We start from the raw sequence: 12,500 nt of genomic DNA on the forward strand, positions 1-12,500 counted from the left end.
CTTTTCCTTATCATTTTTATAAGAGTTAATATTATCATCATAAATATTAATATATAAATCAAAACAGTCATGAAAACATTTATGATTTAATAGGTTTTGTAAAGGATCTCTTTTTTCTACATCTTCTTGAAGACATGAATATAAAAAAGATTTAATTGTTTGATCGAAATTTAAATAATCTAATTTATCACCAGTAAATGTATCAATTAATGTTTCTTCAAATATTTTTCCAATCATATAAGAATATGCTTTTTGTAATTTTAATTTATCATCAAAATAAAAACAATTTTTTTCTGTATCATAATCTAAAGGATCCATATTTTCCTGTACTGTTTGTTTATTATTAGTATAATCCATAATATACTGTTCACAATCTACAATTTTTAATTTATTTTTAATTTCTGGTGGAATATAATGAAATATTGTTTTACTATATGATTTTGTAGCAATAGTTTGTTCAATATTATTTAATAAGAAAAGAACGGTACGATTAGGTAATAAGCCTAATGGAATACCTACATTTATAATTAAATTATCTTCTTTTAAAAATATTCTTGAACATTTAAGTATAATTAATATATCAAACTTTAAAAACGTTATTAATATTTTCATTATTTTTAACATAATACATTTTAATTTAAAAACTCGTAATTTTAAATCAATACCTGATAAAAACTCACTATATATAAATTCATTTAATGGAGTACCATTTATATATTTACTTTTTTCAATAATTTTCTTTTTTATTTCTACTGATATAGGGAAAAATATATTTTCTATTTTATATTCTTTTACAAGAAACTTAAATGTTTTTAATGCTATCGTTATATGATTTTCAATAAGTCTTAAATTTAAAATATATCCTTTCCTTTTTTTCTTATTCATTTCATTTTTTTTTTTTTCGTCCATTTGGTGATATAACATTTCTATGATATGTTTGCCTTTCATGATATAATCACAATTTTCCTTTAGAGGTTGTATATCATCATTATAAAAATTGTTAATATTTTGAATATTATTATTATAATCAATGTAAAGATTATTATTATTATTATCATCATCATTATTATTATCACCATCATCATTATTATTATCATCATTATTATTATCATCATCATTATTATTATCACCATCATCATTATTATTATCATCATCATTATTATTATCATCATCATTATTATTATCATCACCATCACCGTCATCTTCATTATAATTTTGGTTCACTTGTTGTTCCCTTCCATTCATATAATACTTCGGGATGGTATTTATCCTATGGCGCTTTTCATAAGGTACCTTTGATGACATATGCTCAAGATATATTTTTTTACTCTTCACAATTCCATTATGGCCTTCTTCCCTATTATTATCATCATTCTGATGGTGAGTTTTCTTTTTATTCTTATTTTCAATCTGCTTATCGTCGTGCATATATAAGAAACCTAAATTTATTCGTTTAAATTTTAAAACACAAAATTGTTCTAGTTCTAAACAATAGACCTGCCATATGAAAGAGTGAGAATACACACCTAAGAAGTTCATAAATTTTACATCTTTATCATACTTAGGAATCTTTTTTTTACAATGTTCAATAATTTGTATCTTATCAAAATGTTTCTGTTCACATGTTATTTCGTTTAGTTTATGATATATATTTTTTTTGGTAAATTTATAATATAAATCTTTTGTAAAATATACTAACTTATCTAAATTATTCAGGTGATAATAATTTTCCATTTCATTCCAGTGTGTTTCATTAAAAAAATTTTTCTGTTGATAATTAATGAAATCAAGTTTGGTGTTTAAAATATATTGTAGCGTTCCATTTTTTCTTTTCAGCGTATTAAAGTTATTATTATTATTATTATTATTATGCTCTCCATCATTTTTTGCATTATCATCACATTTGTTATTATTATTATTATCATCACATTTGTTATTATTATTATTATCATCACATTTGTTATTATTATTATTATCGTCACATTTGTTATTATTATTATTATCATCATGTTTGTTGTTATTATCATCATGTTTGTTATTATCATCGTCACATTTGTTGTTGTTGTTATCATCATCATGTTTGTACTTGCCTATGCACCCATCGTGAATATCTTCCATACTTGTAGCCCTCATGAGACATGGCCTCTCCTGACATATATTTTTTCCTTTTATTTCCTTTTTTTTTTTTTTTTTTTTTTTTGTTCGTCTTTTTTCTTGAATCCTCTCTCCAGGATCATCTGTAGTACTTTCTTCACCGTCTACTATGTCTTCATTATCAATGTAATCCTTCGATTCTAATTTCTGTTTTTTTTGGTATATGCTATTACATATACTATCATTTAAGAAAATGTGCTTTACGTTTTGTATGTCTCCTAGGCCTAATACAAATTTATTCTTTGAAAAGATGGAATTTTTATGCATCCTGCTTAGAAAAAAGTTATATTTGTCTAATAAAAATTTCATTCCATTAAATAGTTCTAAGGACATATAATATTGTTCATGTGATATTTCTAATATATGAAATACATAATAATAATAATCATATAAGGATATTTCTTCATAAGTACTTTGAATAATATTATTAATAGATATATTTTGATATTGTTCTATGATATCAAGAAAAGGAAATTTATAATAGGTTAAAATTAAATATAATAATAAATCCATATTAGCTGGTTTCATAATTAAATAATATAACATTTGAATATTCCAATCATTTGTTCTTTCACATAAATAATGCATCATAATACTAAAATAATCATTATTCTCATTTAATAATAATGTATTATCCTTAACAGCAAAATATAAGTAAGATTCTTTCTGATCTTTAATTTTATTTACTAATTCCAAAATATTTTCTTTTCTTTCAACTCTCATTTTATTATTACTATGATAAACGTTTCCAATACAATATTTGTTCACATGTTGTATTATATTTTCTTTTTCATTTGTATAGGGATATATCTTCTCATATGTTGTTTTTCTTATTCTTTCATTTGACAAATAATTAAAATTATTATTTGATATGTCATTTGATAATTTATTGCATTCATAAATAGAAGAATTCTTTTTATTTGATGAATATATATAATTATTATTTGTATGAGAAATCGATCCAATAATTGATGAATCATTAATTTTATTATTTTTACTTTCATCCTGTAAATAACCTTTTTTATTATCTCTTTTATCATATTTATTATCATCTTTTATATTTTCTTCTTCTTTATCAACATACAAATAATTAGTCTGATGTTCCATAGAAGACTCTTCCGTATCATTCTCTTTATCATCATATATAATTTCGATTCTTTTTTTTTCATTCTTCCCTTTTGTTGTGTTGTTATTTATATTAAAGATGAAAAGCTTTTTTTTCTCTTTTCCATTTTCATCAATAATATTTATAGGTTTTTGTGGAATGGTTAAAGTGTCTATTTTAAATTCATCAAATCTTAATTTTAAATTATCTAATAAAATATCTTTATTTTTAATATCGGAATTGTTCACAATCTTATTATTATGATTATTATTGTGATTGTTATTATGTATATTACTATGTATATTATTAAATATATTATTAAATATATTATTATTATTATTATTATTTTTCATATTCATATTATTATTAGCATCATTTATATTATCATTATAATTTTCAATATTATTATTATTATTATTATTATTATCGTCATGATTATTATATGTACTTAAATCTTTATTTCGTGTATCCGTTTCATTTATATCAAGATCTTCATCTATTTCTTCTTCTTCATCATGTTGTATTAAATCCTCAATATCATCACCTTTATTTTGATTATTCTTTATTTTGTTAATAAATGTATATCCAAATTTGGATGTCTCACAAAAGTTTCCAGCTATTTCATCATCTTCATTATAACCTAAATTTGAATCTTCTTGTCTGTTCTTTTCAATTATTTTATTAAATTTATCGATTCTCTCTTTTATACTCGGATCATTGAATGAAAATAAATTACCCAAGTTTTCTTTTCTCTTCTGTTCATATATCAATTTTTTTAAACATGAAAAATCAGGAAGCTTCTCTTGACATTTACGTTTCTTTCGTTTATTTCTTGTATTAGAACATTCTTTTATCTGAGGCCCCTTCAAAAATTCCGACATACTTTTATTATTATTGTTAATGCTACTGCTCTTGAAGTTTTTTAAAGCCATCCTTTAAATTGATTTTAAGAAAAATGAAAAGGAGAAATAATATACATATATATATATATATGTGTGTTACGTATATGTTGAGGTACAAAAAAAAATTTATAGCTTTTAAAAACAATGCAGACTTTTTTCTTTTTCAAAATAAAAATATATATTCATACATAATACTCATGTATAGTATCACAAGCTTACATAATATATATAAAGGAAAATACAGCAAATGTTATTAAACAAATAAATAATAATAAAATATAAAATATAAAATATAAAATACTACATATAATGTTCTCATATATATATATATATATATATAAAAGGACATAAGTAATTCTTTAAAATATTTTAATAGTATTATTAAATTAAAAAAATATATATAATATGAAATATAGTTTCAAATAAAATATTCTCATAAAGAATATATATAATACTTACATAGTTTATATATGTTGCAGATTCGAAATTATTGGTACTAGCGTAAAACAAATAAAAAAAAAAAAAAAAAAAAATATATATATATATATATTTATATATATATATATTTATATATTTATATATGTATAAAATAAAAACCCATGTGTATGGTAAGTTGCATATAAAACAATATAACAGTTATTTTATGAAGAGAAAAATATTAAAATATAATTTTACAAAACTAAAAATAATTCTAATATTATTATATTATACAATATATAAATATATTAATAATATAAACATATTTATATATAATATCGTATTCCTTATACTAAATATGTTTTACACATATTATGTTTGCTTTTCAATAAAATAAAAAAAAACTCAAATTCGGCAAGTGCCTTTCTCTATTCCAAGTATTGAATATATGAGATATACACATATATTTAAAAAAAAAAAAAAAAAAAAAAAAAAAAAAAAAAAAGTATATTTTTATAATTTTATTATTTTTTTATAATTCGTTTAATGCAAAAACTAAAAGAATAAAATTTGCAAAGCACATATTTTTTTTTTCATTTTTAATCAAAGGTAAACAAAATGATGAGATATGAAAAAAAAATATGTTCTTCCTCGGAGTGTATATAAAAAAAAATATATATGACAAGTATATATTATATATATATATATATATATATGTGTGATATGTTTTAAAAAATATCCTAAGAGAAGAAATTATAAAATTGCTTAAAAATTAAACAAAAAAAATTATATAATAATAAACAAATAAAAATAAAAGATGATAAACAAACCCAAAATAATAATATATATATTCATTTTTTTTTTATAAAAAAAAAAAAGAAAAGAAATGCAACTTATTCGGATACAATTTTTTCTATGGATTAGAAATTAAAAAAAAAAAAAAAAAAAAAAAAAAAAAAAAATATATATATATATATATATATATATATATATATATATATCATATATCTACCAAAACAAACATTTCACAAGCATCCTGATTTGAAATAATTTTTAACTCGTGCTTAGTTACAGCTTTAATTTCCGTACCACTTTCATGTATGGATATATTAAAAATATCACCATAACCATAAGCTTCAATTAAAAATAGGTTCATATTAAAATAAATTATTTCTATATGTTTACAAATAAAATATTCGCTTCCATATAAAAAATGAAACTCTGTTAAAAAATTAAAAAGTAAATCTTCTATGTTTGCACCTGATACTGTAATTTTTCTTCTCTTTTTCAATTCAACGCTATTTAAATTACACATATAATCAAACATACATATACATATGGATTCGAAACATTCTCTTAAATTTTTTCCAGAACTATGTAATATTATATCTGCTGTATGATCAAGATATTTATATTCATAAGTTTTATTTGAAAATTTGTTATATATATCTTTATTTATATGATCATCCACATAATCGTTTATATGGTCATCCACATGATCATTTATATGTTCATCCACATGATCATTTATATGTTCATCCACATAATCATTTATATGGTCATCCATACGGTCACTTGTATTATTATCCCCATTAAAAATATGTTTATTCTCCTCCTCTTCATTTTCATCTTCGCTTATATAACTTTTGTTAACCTTTCTTCGATTTCTTTGTGGCAAGGATATTATTTCTTTTTTGGAAAAAGGATTACTCATTTTATATATTTATTATATGACTTTCTCAAAAAGAAAATATATAAGATTAGGTTATAAAATGTTGTTCTTTTTTTTAAGATAAAAATGTTAATACATTTGGTATACTTTACATATATATTAAAAATATAAAATAATAAAAATGTTCAAATATGAAGATATATATATATATATATATATATATATAAATTTTCTTTTTTTTTTTTTTTTTTTTTTTTTTTTTTTTTTGCTGTTTATATATGTAGTTATGAAATATCCAAAGGATAAATATATGTTAAATATATACCGAAAAAAAAAAAAAAAAAAAAAAAAAAAAAAAAAAAAACAATATATATATATATATATATATATATATATATTATTGTATGTATATAATATTATGTACATATATGAAATATTTTTTCTTAAGAACAACAAAACTTCATATTTTATATATATATATATATATTTATATATATGTATTTATGTACATATTATTTTTCTTAAATTAAAAAATATTGGATACTTTAAAATGAAGAACAAATTTATCTCTTCTAAAACAATAAAAAGTATCTTTTAAAAGTATTTTTTAAAAGTATCTTTTAATAACTTTTAGGAACTTATACATATATATTATATACATTTAAATGTGTACATAATAAAATAAAAAAAAATAAAATAATATAATATAATAATAATATAATATAAATCATAATAATATTAAATATAATAAAAATTAAAAAGAAAGTACGAAAGAAAAAAAAAAAAATGTATTTATTATATACATATATATTTTTTTAATCCCAATAATATATTTGAACAATAATATTAATAGAAAATGTTTGTGAAAAAAATGAATAATTTAAAATGGTATAAAATAATAAAATGAATTACTTTCTTTTTTTTTTATTTTGTTCTTGGATACTTATAAAAGGATATATTATAAATAAAAATGAAGTAAAGTATTTCAACCCTCTTTCCAATAAAAATCGAATAAAAGAAAAATATAAACACACTTATATTCCTGCAAAATACCAAAACAAGTTATATATTTTTAAAGAAGAAGAAGTAGAAGAAAAATATAATACGATAGATACAATCAATAGCTTGTTAGGAAAAATAAAAAGACAATTTAATATTAATTTTGATTTGGAAAACGAAAGAAAAAAAATAGAGGAAGAAAAGAAAAAAAAAAAAAAAATGGAAAGGGATAATCAAAGTGAACATGAAAAAAATGAATTGAAGAATTTTTTTGGAACTATGTTAGATGGAAGTTTCAAAATAGGAAGAGCAAATACTATGTTTAAAGAATTAAAAGAAGAAAAAAAACTGGTTGATTTAAAATATAAAAGATTAATAAGTAAGAAATTAAAATTAAGAAGAGAACAACTTAAAAAAATAGAAGAAGAAATAAACAATGGGACATATAAATCTCCATATAATGAAGAACAAAGAGAATTCTTACAAAATGTTATTAAAGAAATGGAACAAGCTATTGAACCTATAAATAAAGAAATCGAACAAATTGAAAAAAATAGATTTTTAGTATTTGATGAAAAAAATGATCTCTTAGTTAAACTAAGAGAACAAATAGAAAAAAAAATAGATGAGGTTAATATGAAATATCAAGAACAAGCTATTAAATTAGGTATAAAAAAAATTATGGATGATTATTATGAAAAAACAAAAACACCATTAGTATGGGATTTAACACAAATGGATTGGCCTAAAGCTATTTATCCCTTATTTAATAATATGAAACTAAAAGCTGATATATATTGGGAATCTACTGTTGTTGGAGGAAACCGAGAGAAAAATGAATATTTCTTTTCACCATTCAATTTACCTTCCCTTGGAGAAAAAAAAAAAAGAAGAAAAGGAAGAGGTGTAGGAAGTAAAAGAGGTGGATCGTGTGGAAGAGGTATGAAAGGACAAAAAAGTAGAAGTGGTGGTTCCATACCTATAGGATTTGAAGGAGGACAAACTCCATTATATAGAAAATTACCAAAATTTGTTGCAGCACCTCTTGGACCTGGTCATCGATTTAATAGATATGATTATGAATTAATTTCATTAAATTTAATTAACTTAGCTTATAGTAGAAGTGGAGGAAAAAAATATCTTGAAGTAGATTGGAATGTTATAGACAAAATGGGATTAAGAATTGGGAAATATAAAAGAAAACATCCAATTAAAGTTGTTGGATGTAATTTAAAAAAATTTAAAATGAAAAATGGTTATGATTTCGAATTTTTTGCTAAAAATGTAATCGTCAAAGCTCATGCATTTACTGTCAAGGCAGCTAGAGAAATTATAAAACTTGGGGGGAAATGTTTATTATTAAAAAAAAACACACAAGATATTGTTTATCAGGAATATAACCCTGATGATGAAAATTTAAATAGAATTCCAAGAAGAATTGTCTTCTCTGGAAAACCCTCAAAATATGAAAGGAAGTTATATTGGTTAAAAAAAGTGAAACTCGAAAAAGAACAGGAAATGCAACAGGGAAATGAAAAATAAAAATAATAAAATAAAAAATAAAAATAATAAAATAAAATATAAAAAATAAAAATAAAAATAAAATATAAAATATAAAAAATAAAAAATAACTTATAAAATAAATGATAATAAGAAAAAGTAATAAAATATATATATATATATATATATATATATATAATAAGTGATATTATTATAAATTATGAACAATAAAAAAATATTATGAACAAATTAATTTTTTTTTATTTCATGTAAAAAAAAAAAATAATAAATAATTATGAATGGCTAGCTAGACTATTCGGAAATAACAAAAATAGAGAAAAATATGTTCCCACGACTAGGAAAAAAAAAAAAAAATAAAAAAAAAATAAATAAATAAATATATATATATATATATATATATATAAATATATTCCCATATTTATTACTTTTTAATTTTTAATTTTTTTTTTATGTTATAGATTTTTTTTTAAGTAATTTTTCCAAAAACTAATACATATATATATATATATATATATATATATATATATATATGTACATATTTGATTTTTCTTATTGTTTCTATTTTGATTATTTTTCTTCATACAAAATAAATATTTCAACTAATTTTTTAATCCTTTTATTTTCATACATATGAAAATATTCATATGTCTATAAACTTGTTTTATTAACACGTTTAAATTGTTTTATTATATATATATATATATATTTTATCGTAAGTATAAAATTATCCATTATAATTTTTCTCATTTAATTATCAAGGAGATGATTATTATTGTTATGCAAAAGGTTCAGAAATACAACATGGAAAGCTATTAAGGCATTACAAAAAATATGTTGTATCTTTGTGTCCATTTGGCTAGGCAAAGTATTGTTTGTTACACACATGTCAAATAAATTTACAAATGTGCATAAAAAGTTTTCATTAAGAACAGAATTCACATAAATTAAATAATTATCAATTATTCTCCCTACATCTGAAAATTGTTTACCTAATTGTGGTAAGCATTTTAATTTTATGTCGTTTAAAAGTAAAACAATTGCATTCTTGTAAATAAGCAAATTGTCTGGTGAATTTAAAGAATCTAGTGAATTATGTATTATGAAAGGTTGTTTTATTGGATTATGCTCATCTGATTCTTCATTTGAGACATTCTTTTCATTTGATTTGTTCTCTTCATTTGATTTGTTCTCTTCATTTGATTTGTTCTCTTCATTTAATATATTTTCTTCATTTAATATATTTTTTTCATTTGATTTTTCTTTTTCATTTGATTTTTCTTTTTCATTTGATTTTTCATTTTCATTTAATATATTTTCTTCATTTAATATATTTTTTTCATTTGATTTTTCTGTTTCATCTTTACATTCCCTTCTTCTTTCCAATTTTTCATATTTATACTCTTCACATTTCGATTCATCAATTTTGTCCTCTCCCTTTTTTTCTTCCCTTTCTAATTTTCCACAATTATAATCTTCTTGTCCATATTCTGATTCGTCACATATATTATTTTTCTTTTCTTTTTGTTCTTTTTTATTTTTTTCCTCTTCTTTAACTTCAGATTGTCCACGCTTTCCATCTTCCTCCTCTTTTCCTCCTCCTTCTAATTCATTATATTTATAATACCTTCCTGTAACTTCTCTACATTTACTATCTTCCATATCTTCTTTTGCTTCTTCAGTTTTATGTTCTTCATGTCCATCTTCCATTTCTCCGTTTGGCGAATAATCTTTTCTATTTATTTGACTAGTCAACAGACGCAAAATATTGTTACGAGCATTATGTTCCGTGAGCATGTTCCTATCTTTTTTTTCCCTTAAAAAATCGTCAGTGTTTTTTTGAATAATCTTGAAAATATTACTAAAACTATAAGAATCATTTTTATAAGATGTACAAAAATTGCTATTGTTATAATAGTTATTACTATTACTACTATCAGATACCTTACAAATAGTATCATTTAATAGGCTAGAATTATTACCATTTAATTTGTTAAGGCCAATATTTTTCAAGTCTTCATAAAAAGAAACCATCTTGTTCTCATCGAATATCTGATATGATGAACCATTCATATCATTCATGGTGTTTTTTATACAACTACAATTATTTCTAACATAATTATGAAGCATGCAATTATTGTGCATACAAACATTATTCATACAACAATAATCCATACAATATTTATTCGTACAATATTTATCCATACAATATTTATTCGTACAATATTTATTCGTACAATATTTATCCATACAATATTTATCCATACAATATTTATTCATACAATATTTATTCGTACAATATTTATCCATACAATATTTATTCATACAATATTTATTCATACAATATTTATTCATACAACATCTGTTCATACAACATTTGTTCATACAAAATTGATTCTCACAATTTTCCCCCAGGCATATGTCGTTCATACATTTATTGTTCATACAAAAACTATTTCTATAAGTATTCTTCCCATAAAAATCTTTCTTACAATTATTCTCTTTACAATAACTTCTTATATATTCATTATTTATACTACTTTTCTTCTCACAGCTATTATACATATATTCATTGTTCATATTATCGTTATTCATATAACCATCACTCATATGTTCGTTATGCATATGTGAATTACATGTCAAATCATTAAGCACACAGTTGTGGGCTTCATTTGAACTCCAATTCTGTGCCATTTCAAAATTTCTCATCGAATTAAATTCGTTACATGTCCCCATTTTATTTTCATGAATCTCATCGTTATCTTTTTTCATGTAATATTTTAAAAGATTTATTTGTTTATTATAAAAATCTTCTTTAGAAAAGACATTTTGTTGATTAAACATATAATTGAAAATTTCTTCCCGTGGGAATTCCTTGGTGCCTTGATTATATTCTGTATTATAATATAATTGTTCATTCTTGTGAGAATCTTTGACGTTTTTAATAATACACACATCATCATCGTCTTCACTATCACCGTTGCGATTATTATTACCATTATGATTACCACCACAACTAGCATCATCTTCATCATTATTATCATCACATTTGTTTATTATATTTTGTATTAATTTATCTTCAGAACCATTACTATCATCATCTCTTTTATATTCATTTACATTATTTCCGTTATCCATTCTTTTAATATTAAATATATTATTCAAATGAGTATCGTTCATATAATTCCATTCATCACTATAATTATTTTCATTTATATATTTCTCATTTAATCTTTCACTTGTATCGTTCTTTCTATTGCTCCTACTATCTATATCCATGTGATGAGCATATTCTGATTTGTCATTCTCTTTTTTATTACTATATGATACTGAATCACTTATAAAAATATAGCTGCTTCCATTTGTTTCATTTTTTTCAGTTTCTATTGAAGTAAACAAATTCAAATTTTCTTCCCTATTATTATTTTCTTCAAAATTTTCTTCGTACGAATATTTAATGTTTTCTATGTTTTTAATGGAAAAATTATCACAAGTCTTTTTTCCAATACTTCTTTTCTTTTCATCATTTTCCTGAGATATATTTTCGTTTTGAAAATCCTCATAGTAGTTTATTTTAAGAACATCATTTGAGTTTTTTTTTTTACTATTTGTTGTATGGATACATTTTCTTTCATATTTCGTTTTCTTACTATTAATATTATCATAAATATATCCAATATCGTTTTTATTTTCATTTTTGTTTTTATTTTCATTTTTGTTTTCATTTTCATTT

General features: G+C 21.1%; 4 protein-coding genes across 4 annotated transcripts in view; 1 reads left to right on the forward strand and 3 right to left on the reverse strand.

The window, feature by feature from the left end:
• Window positions 1-4,191, reverse strand: part of PF3D7_1428900 (conserved Plasmodium protein, unknown function) — a gene marked incomplete at both ends in the record, with an annotated part of 4,338 nt that extends 147 nt beyond the window's left edge. Inside the window, one exon of the mRNA XM_001348406.2 lies at window positions 1-4,191. This exon is cut by the window's left edge and continues 147 nt beyond it. Within this exon, the coding sequence (XP_001348442.2) occupies window positions 1-4,191 (4,191 nt within the window).
• Window positions 4,192-5,578: 1,387 nt separating this feature from the next.
• On the reverse strand, window positions 5,579-6,292 carry PF3D7_1429000 (protein archease, putative; the record flags this gene model as incomplete). Its single annotated transcript, XM_001348407.1, has 1 exon — window positions 5,579-6,292. The coding sequence occupies one exon, from the start codon at window positions 6,290-6,292 to the stop codon at window positions 5,579-5,581; it is 714 nt and encodes a 237-aa protein (XP_001348443.1).
• An 861-nt stretch (window positions 6,293-7,153) lies between these two features.
• On the forward strand, window positions 7,154-8,791 carry PF3D7_1429100 (apicoplast ribosomal protein L15 precursor, putative; the record flags this gene model as incomplete). The annotated part of the gene is made up of 1 exon (XM_001348408.1): window positions 7,154-8,791. The coding sequence occupies one exon, from the start codon at window positions 7,154-7,156 to the stop codon at window positions 8,789-8,791; it is 1,638 nt and encodes a 545-aa protein (XP_001348444.1).
• Window positions 8,792-9,517: 726 nt separating this feature from the next.
• PF3D7_1429200 (AP2 domain transcription factor AP2-O3, putative) overlaps window positions 9,518-12,500 on the reverse strand; it is a gene marked incomplete at both ends in the record, with an annotated part of 3,561 nt that continues 578 nt past the window's right edge. Inside the window, one exon of the mRNA XM_001348409.1 lies at window positions 9,518-12,500. This exon is cut by the window's right edge and continues 578 nt beyond it. Within this exon, the coding sequence (XP_001348445.1) occupies window positions 9,518-12,500 (2,983 nt within the window).

Source organism: Plasmodium falciparum (genome assembly GCF_000002765.6).
Source record: "Plasmodium falciparum 3D7 genome assembly, chromosome: 14".
In the NCBI taxonomy this organism is placed as follows: Eukaryota; Apicomplexa; class Aconoidasida; order Haemosporida; family Plasmodiidae; genus Plasmodium; species Plasmodium falciparum.